At 35.4% G+C, this 20,409-nt stretch overlaps 1 protein-coding gene across 2 annotated transcripts in view; it reads right to left on the bottom strand.

Annotated features, from left to right (window-relative positions):
* The window catches only part of LOC125653308 (neuroglian-like), a 135,278-nt gene that overhangs the window by 104,086 nt on the left and 10,783 nt on the right, over positions 1-20,409 (bottom strand). For both annotated transcript variants that reach the window (XM_048882717.2, XM_048882718.2), the window contains exons 3-4: positions 3,399-3,508; positions 1,885-2,035 (exon numbers count right to left, since the gene is read on the bottom strand). In XM_048882717.2, the coding sequence (XP_048738674.2) occupies positions 1,885-2,035; positions 3,399-3,508 (261 nt within the window). The remainder of the gene's footprint in view (positions 1-1,884; positions 2,036-3,398; positions 3,509-20,409) is intronic.

Genomic DNA, 20,409 nt, shown 5'->3' with positions numbered 1-20,409 from the left:
GTTTTTACATGATGGTACATGTACTATTCTTTTTATCACATGCGGGTTAATCTTTTGCACTTTAAAGATAAATCAAGAAATATTTGATACAATTGCCTACTTTGATACAATGATTTACTATGGTAAAACCTTTGATTTACTATAATGCTAAAAACTTGATTGACAACAGTAAAAACTTAATTTGATACATACATTAGTTAACTACATGTATGGTAAAAACTTTGATATATTGTTTTACTACAGCAAACACCTTGATACATTGATTTACTGTGGTAAAAACTTTGATACACGATTATTACGAGCGAATACGTAATTTCCAGCTTGATATGCATTTTTGAATGCCGGTCTGATATGTGATATGGATTTTTGGACCGGTGGTTGATATTGGTTGTTGTGACTATTACCAAGTATATAATAAATAATTATAAATAATTATAATGATAGTCATTTCCTCATGAATGGGTCGCTGTTGTGAACAATGCATATACGAATGTTGACAATATAGTACATCTAATTTAATGGCTGAGAATTCCGACAGAAAAGAAGGCAGAATGTAAACATAAGAAATAAATTTCATTTTTGGAAATACATGAGAGTATGAATTACAATGCTTCACGCTGGCATACTTTTCTAGAAGCGCTAACATGCTTCATGAAGTATGTCGGCCTGAAGTATCAAAGTCTTGTTTATTTTCAAAATTGAAAAATCGATTCAAGGACAGAAATGGCTGGTTTGCTTCAAAATAATTATGCTATCTATCATAGAGACAGCAGTACAAAACATACTGGAAAAATGTAAATTTCCACAGTAGTTCTTGAGAAGAAGATTTTTAAAGAGTTTCCCTATATATTAGTATATAGAATTTGATCCCCTATTGTGGCCCCATCCTACCCCGGGGACCATGATTTTAACAAACTTGAATCTGCACTATGTCAGGAAGCTTTCATGTAAATTTGTACTTTCCTTGCTCAGTGGTTCTTGAGAAGATTTTCAAAGATTTTACCTATATATTCGCATGTAAAACTTTGATCCCCTATGGTGGGCCCAACCTACCCTTGGGGGTCATGGCTTTAACAAACTGGAATCTGCACTATGTAAGGGAGCTTTCATGTAAATTTCAGCTCTTCTGGCCCAGTGGTTTCTTGAGCAGATTTTTAAATGACCCCATCTTATTTATACATTTTTGTGATTACCTCCCCTTCATTTGAACAAACTTGAATCCCCTTCACCCAAGGATGCTCTGTGTCAAGATTAGCTGAAATTGGTCCAGTGGTTCTGAAGAAGATTTTTAAAAGTTGTCAATGTATTTTCACTATTTCGCTGTTAACTCCCTTTGAAAAGGGACGTGGCCCTTCATTTGAACAAACTTGAATCCCCTTCACCCAAGGATGCATTGTGCCAAGTTTGCTTGAAATTGGCAGTGTTTCTGGAGAAGAAGATTTTTAAAAGTTGTTAATGTATTTCATTCATAAGATAATACTAACACTAATTCATTTATGAGAATATCTAACCCTGGTTCAATTATAAGAATACCTAACACTGGTTCATTCATAAGAATATCTAACCCTGGTTCATTCATAAGATAATACTAACACTGATTCACTCATGAGAATATCTAACCCTGGTTCAATTATAAGAATATCTAACACTGGTTCATTCATAAGATAATACTAACATTGATTCATTCATGAGAATATCTAACCCTGGTTCAATTATAAGAATATCTAACACTGGTTCGTTAACAAGAATATCCAGGTGCAATAATGTAGCCCTCTCCGATATTTTTTTCGTTTTTTTTTTTTTTTCCGGGGGGGGGGGGGGGTTACAACTCCTTAGAATCTCCGTAATGGTGCAAATGCGGGAGTGATTCACTCTGTAATCTACCTTAGATTGGGAGTGTTTCCACTTGCAACACATTGTAATCGTGTGTTCTTTTCTTTTTCAACGTAAACATACACTCTGTCTCCCAATTCTGGATTCCAACTCCGCTCAGGATAAGGTTTTGGACCTGCTGTAATGCTTGGAGGAGAAGGCACTAGAACAACAAAATTACAACAACTCCATCATACACAGCTGTAGTTCAGGTACACTGGTTTAAATCAAGCCAGTGAAAGGTTATAATAATGTTTTCTAAATCCCCAGTAAAATCTTTGCAATTTTTATTTTCTTATAAAAAAAATGAGAGAAAGAGAAAAAGTGAGGATCTGAATTTTTTGTTGTAAGAACTGAATTTGATGCAACTAAAACTATTAGATTAGTAGAAAAATCAGTAGATAAATATTTTCCTCAACTAGAGATTGTTTTTATGAAAAACAAATGTCTCCCCAGCTCTCCAAATTGGAAGTGCTCCAAATGAAACCTCCTCCCCTTAATGAACTGCATGGTATGGAGGAGAACGAATGAACAGGAACATAGACATTATGAACTCCCACAACCCACATAGGAGAAGTGTTCACAAACTATTTTACACCCTCCATCCCTCAGATCCACTATAACTTTAAGGAAGACAATTGGATCCTCCGGTCCCTACAATATGCACATTTGCAAATGGCATTGAAGTATTGTACAAAATTTCAAGTATATCCGATATGCCATATAGGACAAGCGTTCACAAGCTATTTTAACATCCTCCATCCCTCTTAGATCCACTATAACTTTTAAGAAAATAATTGGATCCTCCTGTCCCTGCAAAATGGCAATGAAGCATTGTACAACATTTGAAGTCTATCCGATTACCCATATGGGAGAAGAAGTCTTCAAAAGCTATTTTACATCATCTACCCCACTTAGAACCACTATAACTTTTAAGAAAATAATTGGATCCTCCTGTCCCTACAAAATGGCAATGAAACATTGTACAACATTTGAAGTCTATCCGATTACCCATATGGGAGAAGAAGTCTTCACAAGCTATTTTACATCATCTACCCCACTTAGAACCACTATAACTTTTAAGAAAATAATTGGATCCTCCTGTCCCTACAAAATGGCAATGAAGCATTGTACAAAATTTGAAGTCTATCCTATTACCCATATGGGAGAAGAAGTCTTCACAAGCTATTTTACATCATCTACCCCACTTAGAACCACTATAACTTTTTAAGAAAATAATTGGATCCTCCTGTTCCTCCAATATGCACAACTACAAATGACAATGAAAAATAATTGTAAATCAATTGTTACATCTTTGAATTGTTTGTCATTGATTTCTGTTGGTCTAGGGTTAATTCTGACCCGTAACAACTCAGGTGACCCGAAACACTCAGGGATTATGAAAGATGTTGTTGATAACAAATGAGAAGAGGAGGCCAGAAGCACAGGTTTAACTTACCAACAAAATGTATATCATACATTTGTTCACCTTTTTTCAGACATACCTATCCTTTTTTCAGACATACCTATCCTTTCTTGAAGGGATTTTGTTGCACATAGCATCAAGATGCAGACATGTTGGAGAATGGCCATAATACATAAGCCCGTTTTCTTGGGCAAGTGTTCCCCCACAGTGCTAAAAAAAAAAAAAAATATACAAAGTGAAAAAAATTATTCTGAAATACAACTAATGCTTACCCGATTCATCCTGCTCTTAGACAGTCAGGAATATTAAATGTCTACGTTGTTCATATCATGGGGGTATAAAAACAATCGCAGAAGTATAATCCCATGCTTGCATGGATTTTACATTCTCACAATACAAATATTCCTTATTTTTCATTTTGTAATAAACTTGTTCCAGTCTCAAAATATATATGAATACATCAAACTGAAAGGTTAGATAGTATTATTAAGATATAAAATGGCCCACCATGGTCCTAGGAGCCATAATTTGAAAAACTTTGATGTTTCAGTTTCTGGTGATTCTCATGCAAGGATCTCTCAAAGTGAACTAACAATCCCCATTTTTTTGGCCATAAGCAAATTTACAATCAATATCTCAAACTTTTGATCTCTTAAAGTTCTTGATATTGTTTTTAACTTTCGATCTCTCGAAGTGATGGTAGCATATACACACCATCACTCAAGCGTATCCTTATTTTCACTTGGACCTTGCCTGGATAATGGTAACTGCCTGGGGATAGCTTGGCCATGTTAATTAGGTGTTTTACATAAGGTGTATTAGAATGAGAAATTTTCACACAACAAAAGTTTTTCATTAAAACTAGAAATATGTCCATAGGACATGAATGCTCCATCCGATGTGACATTTACAATCAATATGAAAATAAGGGGCCCATGGGACATCACTCACCTGAGTCCCTTGGCCAATATTTAAAAATTTCCCCTATATATTTGATTCCAAAATTTTGATCCCCTATTGTGGCCCCAACCTACCTCTGGGGCCATGATTTTTACAAACATGAATCTGCACTATGTTAGAAAGCTGCCATGGAAATTTGAACTTGTCTGGACTAGTGGTTCTTGAGAAGAAGATTTATAAAGACTTTTTCCAATATATTCTATGTAAAACTTTGATTCCCTATTGTGACCTCACTCTACCCCCAGAGGCTAGGAATTTAACAAACTTGAATCTGCACAATGTCAGGAAGCTTCCATGTAAATTTGAACTTTCTGGCCGGTGGTTCTTGAGAAGAAGACTTTTAAATGGCCCAACCCTATTATTGCATTTTTGTGATTATCTCCCTTTTGAAGGGATAATTTGTATAAAGTTTGATTAAAATTAGCCTGCTGGTTCTGGAGAAGAAAAATTTTAAGTTTTGTCAGTGTATTTTCACTAGTTTGCTATTATTTCCCCTTGGAGAAGGGCATTGTCCCTCATTTGAACAAATTTGAATCTCTCGCTCAAGGATGCTTTGTGCCAAGTTTGGATAAAATTGGCTAGGTGGTTCTAAAGAAGATGAAAATGTGAAAAGTTTACAACCACAACAGAAAATTTTGATCAGAAAAGCTCTCATGAATCTTTGCTCAAGTGAGCTAAAAAAAAAAAAAAAAACAGGGATTATCGGTACCTTCTCATGGACTGCCCCATTCACATTGGAAAATAGGTTGAATTTTTTCATTTTGTGGAAAAAAATTAAAATAATCCTTTTTTTTTTTAAAAGAAAATTATGCAGATTAAGGATGACCATTGAAGGGGAAATATCTTCCATATAAAAAACTTCATAGCTTTTCAATGGAGAGGGAAAGTTGCTGCAAACTCTTTTATTCACCTTTAATATCCATGAATTAGAAGAGAAATGCAGTGTTTTCACGATAGGGAATTCACTTTGTTGTGAGATAACAAGAGGCCCACGGGCCACATTGTTCACCTGAGGCACCTTTGAAGATTTTCCCTATATACTCGGATGTAAAACTTGGATCCCTTAGTTGGGTCCCAACCTACTCCCGGGGGCCATGATTTTTACAAAAATTGAATCTGCACTATGCCAAGAAGCTTTCATGTAAATGTAAACTTTTCTGGCCAGTGATTTTTCAGAAGAAGATTTTTAATGATTTTCCCTATATATTTTTATGTAAAATTTTGATCCCTACTGAATCAATCTTTTTAAAATTTTCCAGACCCCCTTCCCTCCTCCAATGGGGGGTTTCCCCTTCGGGTCTTAAATTCCCCCTCCTACAGTAAAGTCTAGATCCGCCACTGCCCTTCATTTAAACAAACTTGAAATCCCTTCACCCACGCATGATTTTGGCCAAGTTTGGTTGAAATTGGCCCAGTGGTTGAAAATGTGAAAAGTTTACAGACAGGTTGTTAGATGGACAAATTGTGATCAGAAAAGCTCAGGTGAGCTAAAAAACAACCATAAAACGTTTCAACACAATTATAGCTCAGTCTTCTACATAGTAGGAGTGTGTGTGTTCTTCGGTACATGGATTCAATTCATCAGTGCAACCCTTACATTTCCAATACTTTTTACTACTGCCATGGAAGGGGGAGGGGTGAATCAGACTTTGTGAGTAAAAGTAATGGACATTACGTGTAAAAATAACAGGCAAAGTACATACAAGCATTCGATAATGACTAACAGGACAGTATTAGATTTACACAAGGAAAGACAAGAGGCAATCATAGCACTTTATATTAACTGGGACTGGGATCCAGAGGAATTCAAACATTATAGACTCAGCAGCTGAGACTCGGGTCAATCCTATAACAGTGACACTATAGGCATTGAGATTATATAAATATTCTATATGTTAAGCCTGCAATATTCCTAATGCCACCAACAATCACCAAAAATTAAGTAATGAGGCTCCTCATTTGCTCTTCAACATTATATCTCCTTAGCCTGCACATGACAGATGGGTTTTTTTTCTTCAAAAATCAATATATTGATTAAAAGTAACAGATCATTGTATAGCTCATTCCCTTACAAGAATTATCATTATGAATAATGCAAAAAATCAATACTTAAGTATTCTGACTCATACTCATTCCGACAATGAACACGATGAATGTAGCACAATAACATTCTGTACAAAATCAAAATTTGCTGCAGAGCTATTTACACAATAACATAGGTAATCAGTCTTTTTCAGCAGCTTTCCTGGCATATATACATGCATGCTTACAAGCGGTAAACCACATTTTGAATGAAAGGTATCTTTGACTGTCCTACATTAATTCTTCAGAGGTATTTAATACTGATATGAAGAAACTATAGTTTTACAGTACCTTTGTACTATATTTACATTTGCTCAATCAATTCTACTACTATCAGATTCATACTTCCATAATCCACAACTTCACATTTCATGCTTTGTGACAGACATATCGACAACATTCCTAGGCTAGTTTAAATATGAACACTCTGAATCATTGATTTTTTTATTACGGTATGCATTTACAAAATTCCTTTGAGGCTCTTGGGCAACTTTGGCCAAAATGCTCACCTATAAATTATGCATGCAAGATCAAATGCTCAAAACATTTTTGGTGGGTCTAATATTTGGTAAACTTATGGAGTTCAACAACAGATAGAAAATAATATTCACATTTCCAATGCTTTTGCCTTTAATATCGTTAACATGCAATTGCAATATAGTCATTTCCTCATGAATGCAATGTAGTTGTGAACAATGCATGTATGAATCTTGATAAATATAGTATGTATATTTTAACAACTGGAAATTCTGACAGAAATGAAAGTAGAATGTAAAAACAAGAAACAAAAGGCCAGTATACACCTTATCAGTCACCTAATTAAAAATCATCAATAGCAGCAGTATAAAACCTGTTCTTAAAACACAAATGCCCCTGAAAGTGCCCATGCATATACTGCTGAATGATTTTACATAATATATGTTAATTATAATTAGCAAAATTAATGAAGAAGTCTTTAAAACTATAAAGACTATAATCACATTTCAATGACAATTTTGGTCCCTGCACTCTGGAACAAAAAACCCCTATCCCTGGAATCATGAAATTCATCATTTTTGTAAAGGGCTCATTTTGAATATCTATTTAGTTTCAATTTAGTAACAATATATCAGCATTTTTAAAAAATGTTACCATAGTATTTAAATGTTTTACACATAATTAATTAAACATTATATGCCAAGTTTGGCTCTGCCCTGTAGTCAGAACGTCTATCTCTGGGATCATGAAATTTACAATTTTGGTAGAGGCCTTTCTGCTCAATGCATTTAATTTTTCTAAAATATGTGTGGTTGTAGAGAAGAATTTTTTTTTAAATTAGTTATACATAATTTTTGACATTTTTTTTGCCCTGGGGGTGCAGAAGTCCTGAAATTTACAATTTCTGTCCCCCTTGTCCCAAAGATGCTTCATACAAAATTTGAAAAGAATTTGAATGGTAGTTATCAAGAAGTTAAAAATGTTCAATTGTTAACGGACGACAAACAAAGCACAATGACAGACACAGACCAATGGCAATTAAGTCACCCGAGTGCCTCAGGTGACCTGATAAATAAAATTTTTGAACTGTAATGCTTTACACTGGCATACTTTTCATGAAGTGCAAACACTCTTTGAAGTATGACGACTTGAAGCATATCACAGTTCATATCTTGATGTACTTTCAAACATGAAATTTATTTCTTAAAAAGACCCATGGTTGAGTGTATAACGCCTGCGCACGGAGCACTATGCTCCATGCCAGTGAGACCTGGGCACTGACCAAGCCAAATCTTCATCGCCTACTATGCAATGACAGGGCCTTGATAAGACAGATCTGTAACATCAAGCCTGAATATATGGCCACTGTAGGTTCAACTGAATTGCTGGGGCGGCTTGGCATCGATGACCTCGACCTCATCTTAAGGGAAAGGAGACTCCGCTGGTATGGCCATGTTGTTAGATCCAGAAGTGCAGTCAAGTATGCTCTAAGCATACAAGTTCCTGGGAGACATAGAGTTGGTCGGTCAATGCTATCATGGAGAGAGCTGATGGAGAAAGATCGTAGAGAATGGAAGCTTTCTACTGTTGACCCTCAAGACCGGAAAATATGCAGATCTGAGGTGAGATCTGCCATGTGTGCAGCTAGCCAGATAGTGTGGACATTACTCGTAATTCTGCACGGAAATAAAAAGGAACCAACAACAAGTTCCAAGCAGAATGAAATAACGGAAAATGTTATAAATATGAAAGATCTATCAAGCACCAAATCAGGACAAACTCAAATAATGGAAGATATCATTAATTATGGATATCTTTAATTTTGAATGCGTGCTTTAATTGATTGGTTGATTGATTGTTTAACATCTCTCAAGAATCTTTCACTCATATGGACATGTCACTGTTGCCGTAGAAGGACTGCAAAATTTATGCCTATGCTCGGGGCTTACGACATTTGAGCAAGGAGGGATCTTTATCGTTCCACAGCTGCTGTGACACGGGACCTCGGTTTTTGCGCTCTCATCCGAAAGAGGTATCGCTCATTTAATTGCCTCTTACGACAAGCAAAGAAGTACTGAGGGCCTATTCTAACCTAGATCTAATCAAAGATGATTAATGAGAGCAATATTGAGTTACTGTTCTCTTTTACAGAACTAATCATATTATTGTCTAACATAATTATTACAATTTGTATTATTACATTTTGCATCAAGATCAACGTAAATTGTAAATAAATAAATAAATGTTTATTTGGTATATACATAAATACCAAGGATAACCCATGAAAGCTCGAAAGCTTATTTCCAATGGGGTCCTTTGATGCACAGATATTTGTGTTAGGGGGTCAATTATGTGGGAGGAAAACGGACTACCCGGAAGAAACCAACGTGTCCGAGTGGGCGACCATCATACCCTCTCACATACAACCACTACCGATCACGGGGATCGAACTCTGGTCGCAGCAGTGAGAAGCGAGAGCACTAACTCTGCGCTACCTGGACACCCTTATATTGATTATATTGTATTGATGCTAAATGTAATAAACATGATTACTATGTACACATTAAAAACCTAAATAATATACACCTGTGTTAAGGTACATGTATTCACCTATGGAAATTTCATAACCATTAATTTCATGATTATAACTAATGTTTATGTTGGCCCCCAAACTTGGTCCTGGTGTCAATTAGTGAGAATGATTTGAATGTACAATTATGAGGATGTTTTCTAAGTTATCAATTCAACCTATTGAACCCTTGTGCTTCTTCAGAGAGCTTTATTTGAACAGACCGGCCTGAAGCCTGGTACTAAACCATTTGCATGGAACGGTACGTAACAATTCTTCCACAGAACACTGAACAGTTTGCACAGAATGGTGAATGGTTTGCATGGAACATTTTGCAAGAAACGGTGCCTGCTCTGTGAACAGTCTGCATGAAACAATTTAAGGTGTGATTTGCATGCTAAATATGAACAAAAAGGTAGACATGGCCTGCATGCTTTGATTTTTTTGGCATTATTTGGTTCTTTAATGGGGTGGTTTAAACACAAAACTAGGAAGAATTGTTTTAGCACACTAAAATTACTGATGTATCCCCTTCCATTTTTCATAGTTTTTTCAACATTTTTTAGGGATCATCTTTAAAATGGCCAATTAAGAGTTACAGTACATAACAGTCACCTATATGTGCTTCAACCAAAGAACAGTGTTGTGAAAATATGATAGTAAATAGGGGTGTGTATTGTTTAAGATTTTCCGATACGATACGATTCAATATTTTTGATGCGATATCCGATATATTGGATTTACAATGAAGTTAAGCATTTTCTGAAGTAAAATATCAAAATGAAAAAATGAAGTGGCTTAATATCTTGTATTTCAAAACAAAACAAACAATGACAATTAAAGTCTGAGGAAACTCCAATGTCGCAATGTAAAAGCGGGGATTAAAGTCTGAGAAATCTCTGATGTCACAATGTAAAAGCGGGGATTAAAGTCTGAGGAATCTCCGATGTCACAATGTAAAAGCGGGGATTAAAGTCTGAGGAATCTCTGATGTCACAATGTAAAAGCGGGGATTAAAGTCTGAGGAATCTCTGATGTCACAATGTAAAAGAGGGGATTAAATTCTGAGGAATCTCTGATGTCACAATGTAAAAGCGGGGATTAAAGTCTGAGGAATCTCTGATGTCACAATGTAATAGAGGGGATTAAATTCTGAGGAATCTCCAATGTCACAATGTAGAAGCGGGGATTAAAGTCTAAGGAATCTCCGATGTCGCAATGTAAAAGCAGGGATTAAAGTAAAACTTATACGGTACCAATTTTTATGCACCAGATGTGCATAGTCTGAGGAATCTCTGATGTCACAATGTAAAAGCGAGTATTAAAGTCAGAGGAATCTCCAATGTCACAATGTAAAAGTGGGTATTAAAGTCTGAGGAATCGTGTTCCTGTTAGAAGCCAATTTTAAATTATGAACTTCGATCCCGACTATTAAAAGGGCTATTTTAAAACCCAACATTATATCGTATCGTCGAAACACCATATCGTATATCGCTGGACAGGCTTATACCGGTACATTTTGATATATCGATATATTGATTCACCCTTAATAGTAAATGAAACTTACCAACAAACCAAATATCAAAGGCCTATGTCAAAAGACAAAAAAGTTATGGTCCGGACCAAAAAAAAAAATGCCCAAAAACTTCTATTATTTAACCTTTACATAATAGGTAAAGGTCAAAAGTCATCAAAAATGGTATGCAACACACTGTCTTATCATGGTATACCCACATAGGCCTATGTTTAAAGACAAAAAAAATTATGGCCCGGACAAACTTTGTATGAGAAGCAGAAGATGAAGCGGAAAAAGAATTCACACTAAAACAATATGTCCCCCTTCTGGTAAGGGAAGACATAATAATAAAAATAGATTTCGAATGATATTTCAATTATCTATTTCATTCTATGTCACAATGTTTTCAAACAGTCATCTCGAGCTTGGCATATTGATTGCTCATCGTGTATCGCACATACTGCACGCAGTGGACTCATAAAGACAAATGCCAGTATTTAATTGATTAATTTTTCTTTTAATAATTTATAATCATGCATTTCATTTCATAAAAGACAATAAAAATTTCATTAGATATTGATTATTAACACTCAAAACTTCTGATGTACTAACATATTTTACTACTATAATGCATTGGTACAACTTCACACAGTAAGTGATGAGGAAATTCACAAACCCATTTATTTCACTAGATCACAAACCCATTTATTTCACTAGATTTTTTTTTTTTATTTCATAGCATATACTAAACTCATTACTGATTGCAAGGACTTTCAGCTTGTTAAGCAGATCAGTGAATACACACAAGCTGTCAGTCTTACTTAGTGATGGATGTGAGAGTTCATGTGGGAGTAATTACATGTAATAAAATACCTTTTGTTTATCCAACAACTACAATAAGTGGTCTGCAGTAGCCAATAGTAAAGGTCTGAAAGGTTCTATATTTCTTTGTGATGTATGTGGTAAATTATGCATGACAAGTAACCATTTCTTGCACAAGCAGTTTTTAAAAGGCTAACAATTATACTTGTCATTTACAGCTGCATCACTCCCACATACCCAGATTACTCAACACATGTTCAACATACCAAAAGTTTTCTATAAAACTCCTACTTGTGGTCCTGTTCAGACCCAGGAGTAAAACATGTGAACAAATTTGAATCAACACCACATGAAAAAGGTTTTCAAATAAGTTTTCTATCTTTTGTGACCCCATGCATACACTGAATGTCTGCATATCAATTTTGATAGTCACGTTAGCATAGTGGTTGGGGAATTCTCAACCAGGAGGCCCAGATTCAATTATTGATGCATGTGCCACATCAAACCTTAAAGATGCGTAACTTCTAGGTAATGACTGTATCGTCCCATGGGGATCCAGGTTAGAATAGGTCCTCAATACCTCTTGCTTGTCGTAAGAGGCGACGAAATCAGGGGCGGTCCTTCGGATGAGACCACAAAAACCGAGGTTCTGTGTCACAGCAGGTGTGGCATGATAAAGATCCCTCCCTGCTCAATGGCCATAAGCACCGAGCATAGGCCTAAATTTTGCAGCCCTTCACCATATGAGTGAAATATTCTCAACAGGGTCATTAAACAATATTCAATCAATCAATGACTGTACCTTTGCCAAGTGCCCAACATTAGAAGTGACAGACAGAACATCACAGTAAGCATTGGCAAACCCTCACTGCTTCAGCCCTGAGCACCAAACGATTAAAATTGAAGGCACTTCACCTATACTATCTCTACATGAGTGAAAAATTCTCAAATGGGATTAAAACAATAAACAAAGAGTTTTGACAACTTGTATACCCTGATAGTTCTAAAGAAAATCAGAAACTATTTGAGATTGAATGATGAAACTTGTACGGATGAGAGACTTCTGATATTGAATGATGAAACTTGTACAGATGATAGACTTCTGATATTAAATGATGAAAACTTGTATGGATGAGAGACATCTGATATTGAATGATGAAACTTGTACAGATGATAGACTTCTGATATTAAATGATGAAACTTGTACGGATGAGAGACTTCTGATATTGAATGATGAAACTTGTACGGATGATAGACTTCTGATATTGGTCTGATATTTCTATCTGTCACTGTAATCCTGTTGAGATGATTTCTTAATGAAATATTCAATCAATCAACATGAAATTTTCAGAGATAAACAGTATTGTGATGGTTATTTCCCCTGAAATATGTACAAAAATTCACTTCTGGTCAGAGAGTCTGCACGGCATTCTAGTTTTTTTTGGTCCACCCCTTTCTGTATAGAACACGTTCAGATAGAGACACGAAACTTTAAGGATGAATTATAGTAAATAAAAAGATGCTGTGATTTAGGGAGTATTCATGTATACACATGCATTGTTTAGTGGGGTTTTTTTTTTTAAACTTTATGGTACCATAACTTTCTAATATAAGAAGGAAATTAAATGAAAGTTTTGCTGTAGGTTTATGATATGAATGCCTAATAAATGGTGTAAACAAAAAAATTCCTTAATTAATTCAATATATCCCAGTGAACTTGAAATAAAAGACACCACAAAATCTTCCACATCTGCTTCATACCAGGATATTTTATTGAACATCGATGTTAACAGCAAACTAACAATTCAACTTTATGACAAATGGGATGATTTCAGCTTCTCCACCTTCAACTTCCCATATTTATATATGTAGCAATATGCCATTATCACCTGCATATGGTGTTAATGTTTTTCAACTGATTCAAAATGCAAGAGCTTGTTCTGCATATGATCGGTATTTAAATCAAAGCAGGCTACTAACAAATATGTTGATGTTACAGGGGTTTCAACAGTCTCGTTCAAACTCAGCATTTCAAAAATTCTATGGTCGTTATAACAATCTAATTTACCAATACAACCTGTCATTGGGTCAAATGCTGTCTGACATGTTTCATACCAATTGTTAGGCTGTTCTTTGACTAAGGATTATTCTTTTTACCTCAATCAATAAATAGGGCTCACAGCAGGTGTGACCAGTTGACAGGGAATGCTTACTCCTCCTAGGCACCTGATCCCACCTCTGGTATGTCCAAGGGTCCATGTTTGCCCTACTATTAAATTTGTTTTCTTTATGGGAATTATGAGATTGACCACTGTTTGTTAGCTTTCACTTTTCATGATTAAAATTGCTGAAAAACATGTTTATATGCATTGTTTTTGGACTCACATTTACTGCTTTGTTCATCATTGAAATGCTTTGAAATTTGCCTTGTAGGTATGTATTTAAACTTGTATCTGGTCAGCATAGTCAAAACTACTCATTACTACATGCATGCATATGACCTGAATTTTGATTGAACGATACTTAAATGCTCTTTCTTTCAATGAATTGGTTTGAAAATTGTACTGTAAATTTATAGTAACGTTCTTGACATACATGTATAGTCAGGGTCATAAATAAAGCATGCACAAGCTTGTTTGATTGACTTTGATTGGATAACTTCAACTTACAAATGAGGAAATAGAGTGAAATTTATACTATTTTTGATATAAAATATAAAGTGTCAATTGAATGATTCAATAGGACTTGCTCAAACAAAAAGTACCACTTGGGAGATGTGGAACATTTGGGAAACATCTGTAATGGCCCAAGCTACAATTAATGCTAGTTTACAGTAAATTAACAGCTTCCTAAGCTAATAATGAATAATTTTTTAACATTAAAGTACACCACCAGGGCTCGAAATTAGCGAGAAATACTCGCAAATTGCGAGTAGATTTGAAAAATAGTGAGTAAAAATAGTGGACACTCACAAATCTTAGCGAGTGGGGATTTACAAACCATGATCGTATCGTATCCGTTTTAAGCCGCGATGCGCCATTCGCTTTTCTTAAACTTGCACTCAAAATCATACAAACGCTTACAGGAACGACGGATTTCAACAATCGTTTCTATCCGGATTTTCTTTTATGATTTTTTAAGAAACTCGGCATCAAACAAATGCTTAAGAGGTCGGACATCGCATTATAATGAAAAATATAGACCTGTTTACTTATAGGGGTGATTAAATTGACTTGGTAAAACATAAATTCCGATTTCTTGTTAGATAAATGAATAACAAAAAGCTCATACTTGGAATTCAAGTCTTCCGGTAGTTAATTTAATCAGAATTTTCTATCTACATTAATTCATTTTCATACTAAGGTCGGGTTGTAGTCACGGCACGAGTGCACTACTCACCGTGTAGGCGATTTCCCAAAACAAAAACAAACAAAAAAATCATGGGACTCGTGATCGTGCACAGCTTATAAACCACGAGTCTGGGATTCACTTTGAAAAATTACTTGTTACAACCCTGACGTGGCATGAAACTGGAAGACATTGGATCTATACCTGCAGTAAACAGGTTGTGAATATTAGAGGTGCGATGGTCAAGAGACCTAAACATTGCATCATATGACTTACGTAAATTAGTGTTTTGTCCAAACGATGCCTGTTGACCCACTAGGCTCAGTAATGGTGGGGAAAATCATTGATTTAAAAGAAAAATATGAAAAAAGAGCACTGCTTCCTTATTTTTATTTTAGCTTGTAGGTTTTCATTTTAGCCTGTGGATCTTTACCCACAGGCTAAAATTAGCCTGTGGAAGAAAAAGTTAATTTCGACCCCTGACCACATCAGCCATCATATCATAATCCTGCAGGTAGGTAAGTGCTCCGAGACCACAGTCTTTTATGGCAAAAGTATTGATGGACAGACAGATGTACAGAAATCTGAAAATCTAATGGGGTCTTCTGCCTAATCGGAGAATTATGTTTAGAATTTAAGAAAACATCTCAAGTCAAATTAGGTTATTATCACATTCATCCTATTGAGTGCCCAAAAAAATTAGGTTATAACCACATTCATCCTAATGAGTGCCCAAACCCCTATAAGTGCCTCCTGGGACTTTTTTCAACTCTCAAAAACCCCTCATTTAAATACAGTATGACTTACCTTCTACCAGTAATTATTCCCATATTGCTGTAATGACAAATCTGAAAATCAGAAGGGATCTTCCTCTTCCTAATTTGAGCATTACCTTTAAGTTCTATGAAAATCTTCTCATTACAATTACTTTCAAGTTTGTGTGCCATAGAAAGTGCTGTTACTGTTAAAAAAATTAAAGTCCCATAACTACGTAATAACAAAGCCAATATATCTGAAAATCAACAAGAGGCCTACGGGCCACATCACTCACCTGAGCAGCAGTTTCTAACAATTGAGCTTGAGCAAAACTATCATTATACAGGCAGCTTGGTTTAGAAAAAACTTTTCAAAGGTAATGACTAGAATATCATTAATTATCAAACTTAATTATTAAACTTTACTACAAATTTATTAATTATCATATGCTATATGTTAATTAAGGTATAAAAAGCACACAAATAAAAAAGTGATTTCTAAAGATCAAAAACGTGTATCCTCAGATGACCGTTAAGGCACATGGTCCTCTTATTTTACTCTTAGTATACCCATATAATGGTCAGAACAAAGAGTTACCTCCCCCTCTGTCTCTTAGTCATTAATTCAGATTTATATTTACTCAAAACCTCCTTTATGTTTGATAATTCTAAAATACAATGACACACCCAAGAGGATGAAATCATTACAGTATACTTTTGATAGAATGATCTGAATCTCCAGGTCCTGTTGTGCATTAGAGGAACAAAAGGTGAAATCAGAGAAATAAAGATTTCCATATTAGTTTTTATGGCCTTTCATATTTACTAATTTCATCTAAGGATGCTCTGTGCCAAGTCTGGTTCCCTATACATTTGCATGTAAAACTTTGATCCCCTATCGTGGCCCCTTCCTCACCCCAGAGTTTATGATTTTTAAAAACTTGAATCTCCACTTTGTTAAGAAGATTTCTGGTAAATTTCAGCTCTTCTGGCCCAGTGGTTCTTGATAAGAAATTTTTTAAATGACCCCACCCTATTTTTGCATTTTTGTGATTATCTCCCTTTTGAAGGGGGCATGACCTTTCATTTGAACAAACTTGAATCCCCTTCATCAAAGGATGCTTTGTGCCAAGTTTGGTTGAAATTGGCCCAGTGGTTCTGGAGAAGATGAAAATGGGAAAATTTATGCTGACGCCTACGGCCAACAGACTGATCAGAAAAGCTCACTTGAGCCTTTGGCTCAGGTGAGTTAAAATGGGCTTTCTTGCCTTCTCCAAGTATTATGTAAAAAATCTATGAAAATCTCCCTAAGGAAACTTAAGTTATCGTGTGTCATAGAAAATGTTGACTGACAGTGTGATTACTATAGGGCACCGTAATATGGCAAGGTCCTAAAAATATACTTCCAATGTAACCTCATTTATAGATTCTGTTGGTATAATACAAGGAATACCATAAACTTAGAATATACTTTCAACATTATTCCTCATTATTTTGTTCATTAATTACTAAGAATGTCACAATGGATCACTTCCTTTTGAGCAATAGATGAAAAAATAATTGTTAGTAACATACTTTTTTGCTCTTTTAAAATGAATTAAATTGCATTCCTAGTAAATTCATGCAATGGGTTGATCTGTAGATCTCTGACTTTTGATCCCCCACCCCCCTACTTTCTGCTAAACTGATTTTTTTTTATTAAATAAAGAGATTTTAAACATTCCGATTTCAAAATATTATTGTACAATAGTATACATTTGTCATGAAGACATTGGTTGAATTTCCACCACCCCATTACCTATTCAATAGTCACTACTGATGACAAATGTATACTATTGTACAATAATATTTTGAAATTGAAATATTTTAAGTTAACACCCCCAAAATGTAAGCCGACTGTCAATCAAACATTTAACAATAGATCTCAGGTGGAGTGACATCTGCAGAAACTGTGGTCTGGCATGGGGTTGACCCAGAGAGGTGTTTTGATAACAATAACAGCCAGTACTTATAGGCATTCTTTAGATCTTGAGGAAGCCCTGTATTCTAGAGTTTTGATAGCATTGACCTGTCCACAACTGCTATTTTCTTGTAATTCAATTGTTTTTAAAAAAAAGGCCCCTGAATAGTGCAATTTCAATTGTAATTTTTTTCCCTCTATATACATGTATTATAAATTACACAATCTGACAGAAATCAAACAATAATTTGTACATTAATTTCCAAAACTTGTAACTTATTGAAATAATTTATGTCATCAATTTATGATACCTCTATATTTATAACAGAAATTATTCAATAAGTCAATGACTGAGAGTAAGAGAGAAATAGGGGGTGGGTGTAGACTGTGTGTCAGCTACCCTTAGGAATACAACCATTATTCAAACACTATGACCACAGAAACTCTCCAGAGGGCCATGAGACAGGTCCTGTGTATATCAAAACTATACACTACACCCTGATGTCTTCACCAGGTAAATAACAATGACCATAGATGAGCTCCGCCCACATCCAGTGATCCTTGAAGAAACCATATGGTATTTTTGTTGGGTCTTAAAACATTTAGGGGACTTTAACCCCTCCCCTTTCCTTTTTGGTAGGAAAATGCCATCTAGACCTCTCTTTTTTTCATCTCCTTTAGAAAGGTTTTTGGATCCTCCCTTAATCAATATTCATCTAACAGGTACTTGTTCAGGTCAGGTGTTTTTCTATTGTTTCCTTGGTATCTGAATCAAATTTGCAGTAAATAAAGCTGTTCAGAATGTATGGTTACACTTAACTGCATAACAGAGAAGTCTGTTTTTTATTTACCCATTACAAAGACCCCTCAGATATGAAGGCATCTATATATAGGGGGACTATCCCTTATAGTAAAACTCCTGAAATAAACACTAACTGCATAGTTTCTATATGATTCAGTTTAAAAATCAATACAGTCATAGCAAAGTAAACTACTCTGCATTGTAACAAAAACTCAAGACTAGATGTTTTAGCAGGGCTGGTTAACTTTTGATAGAAGCAAAAAAATACCAAAGGGTTTCTTCAAAGATCACTGGCTGTGATCAGAGCTCATCTATGGTCATTGTTATTCACATGGCCAAGAGCTCAGGGTGTTGTATATAGTTTTGATATACACAGGACCTGTCTCAGGGTGTTGTATATAGTTTTGATATACACAGGACCTATCTCAGGGTGTTGTATATAGTTTTGATATACACAGGACCTATCTCAGGGGTGTCTGCAGAGTTTATGTGGTCACTGTGATTGTATATTGGTTGTACATGTATTCCTAATGGTAGCTGACACAGTCTACACACACACCCTCTTTCTCTCTCTATTTTATAGTACATGTATATAGAGGGAGAAAATACAATTATATATATTAAAATTGCATTGTTCAGGGGTCTTTTTCAAAATTTTGAATTATGAGAAAATGGCAGTTGTGGACAGGTCAATGCTATCAAAACTCAGGTATACTGGGCTTCCTCAAGATCTAAAGAATGACAGTAATTATAGGCTGCTATTGTCATCAAAACACCTTTCTGGGGTCCCTTCATACCAGTCTCTGCAGATGTCACTCCACCTGAGATCTATTGTTAAAAGTTTGATTGACAGGCTGCCTACCATTGATCACCATACAGGTAAAATTTGGGGGTGTTAACTTAAAATTGGGTATTTAAGCCTGCATGACCCCACAACAGCCATACTTGGGTCATGGTGTCAAAAAACTTGATTTTCATAATGTTCAAATAAAAAGTGTAATATATTCCTATGTAAAACTTTAACCCCCCACTCTCAGTCTGGGTGATGGTGTGAACTGCACACTTGAACCTATACACTGCATGAGGACTAGACAAACTGTATACCCTTGTGGTTTCAGAAAATTTTAAAAGAATTTTCCTGTATATTCCAGTATCAAACTTTTATGATCCATTGTGGCCCCACTCTGGCCACAAAGATCATGGTTTGAAGAAACATGAATCTTGGTTGTTTTTTCTTTTGGTTTTTTTAAGAGTCCACAAAAGGAGTATGCAGGTAAGGAGGGACGCCTAGAACCATCATTTTCCACCTTAAATTTGGTGCTGTAGGGATACAAACTGGGGCCTCCCAAGGGTGGAGCTACTTTTCAGACCTCTCTAAACAATAAAAAGTTACTTACTCAGGGGTCGAAATTAACTTTTTCTACCACAGGCTAATTTTAGCCTGTGGGTAAAAAATCCACAGGCTAAAATGAAAACCTTCAAGCTAAAATAAAAATATTTAAGCAGTGCTTTTTTTTTTTATATGTTTTTTTTTAAATCAATGATTTCCCTCATCATTACTGAGACTAGTGAGTCAACAGGCATCGTTTGGACAAGACAGTAAGTTACGTCAGTCATATGGTGCAATGTTTAGGTCTCTTGATCCACAACCTGTTTAAATCCAGTCTTCCAATTTCATGCCACATCAGGGTTTTCACTAGTGATTTTTCAAAGCGAATCCCGAACTCATGGTTTTATTAGCAGTACGATAACGAGCCCCATAAACTTTTTTGATAATCGTCTAAGCGGTGAGCAATGCACTCGTGTCATCACTACAACCC

Source organism: Ostrea edulis, chromosome 7 (assembly GCF_947568905.1).
Source record: "Ostrea edulis chromosome 7, xbOstEdul1.1, whole genome shotgun sequence".
Lineage (NCBI taxonomy): Eukaryota > Metazoa > Mollusca > Bivalvia > Ostreida > Ostreidae > Ostrea > Ostrea edulis.
Note: the sequence above shows the minus strand (reverse complement) of the source record. Positions and strands in the feature narration are given on the sequence as shown.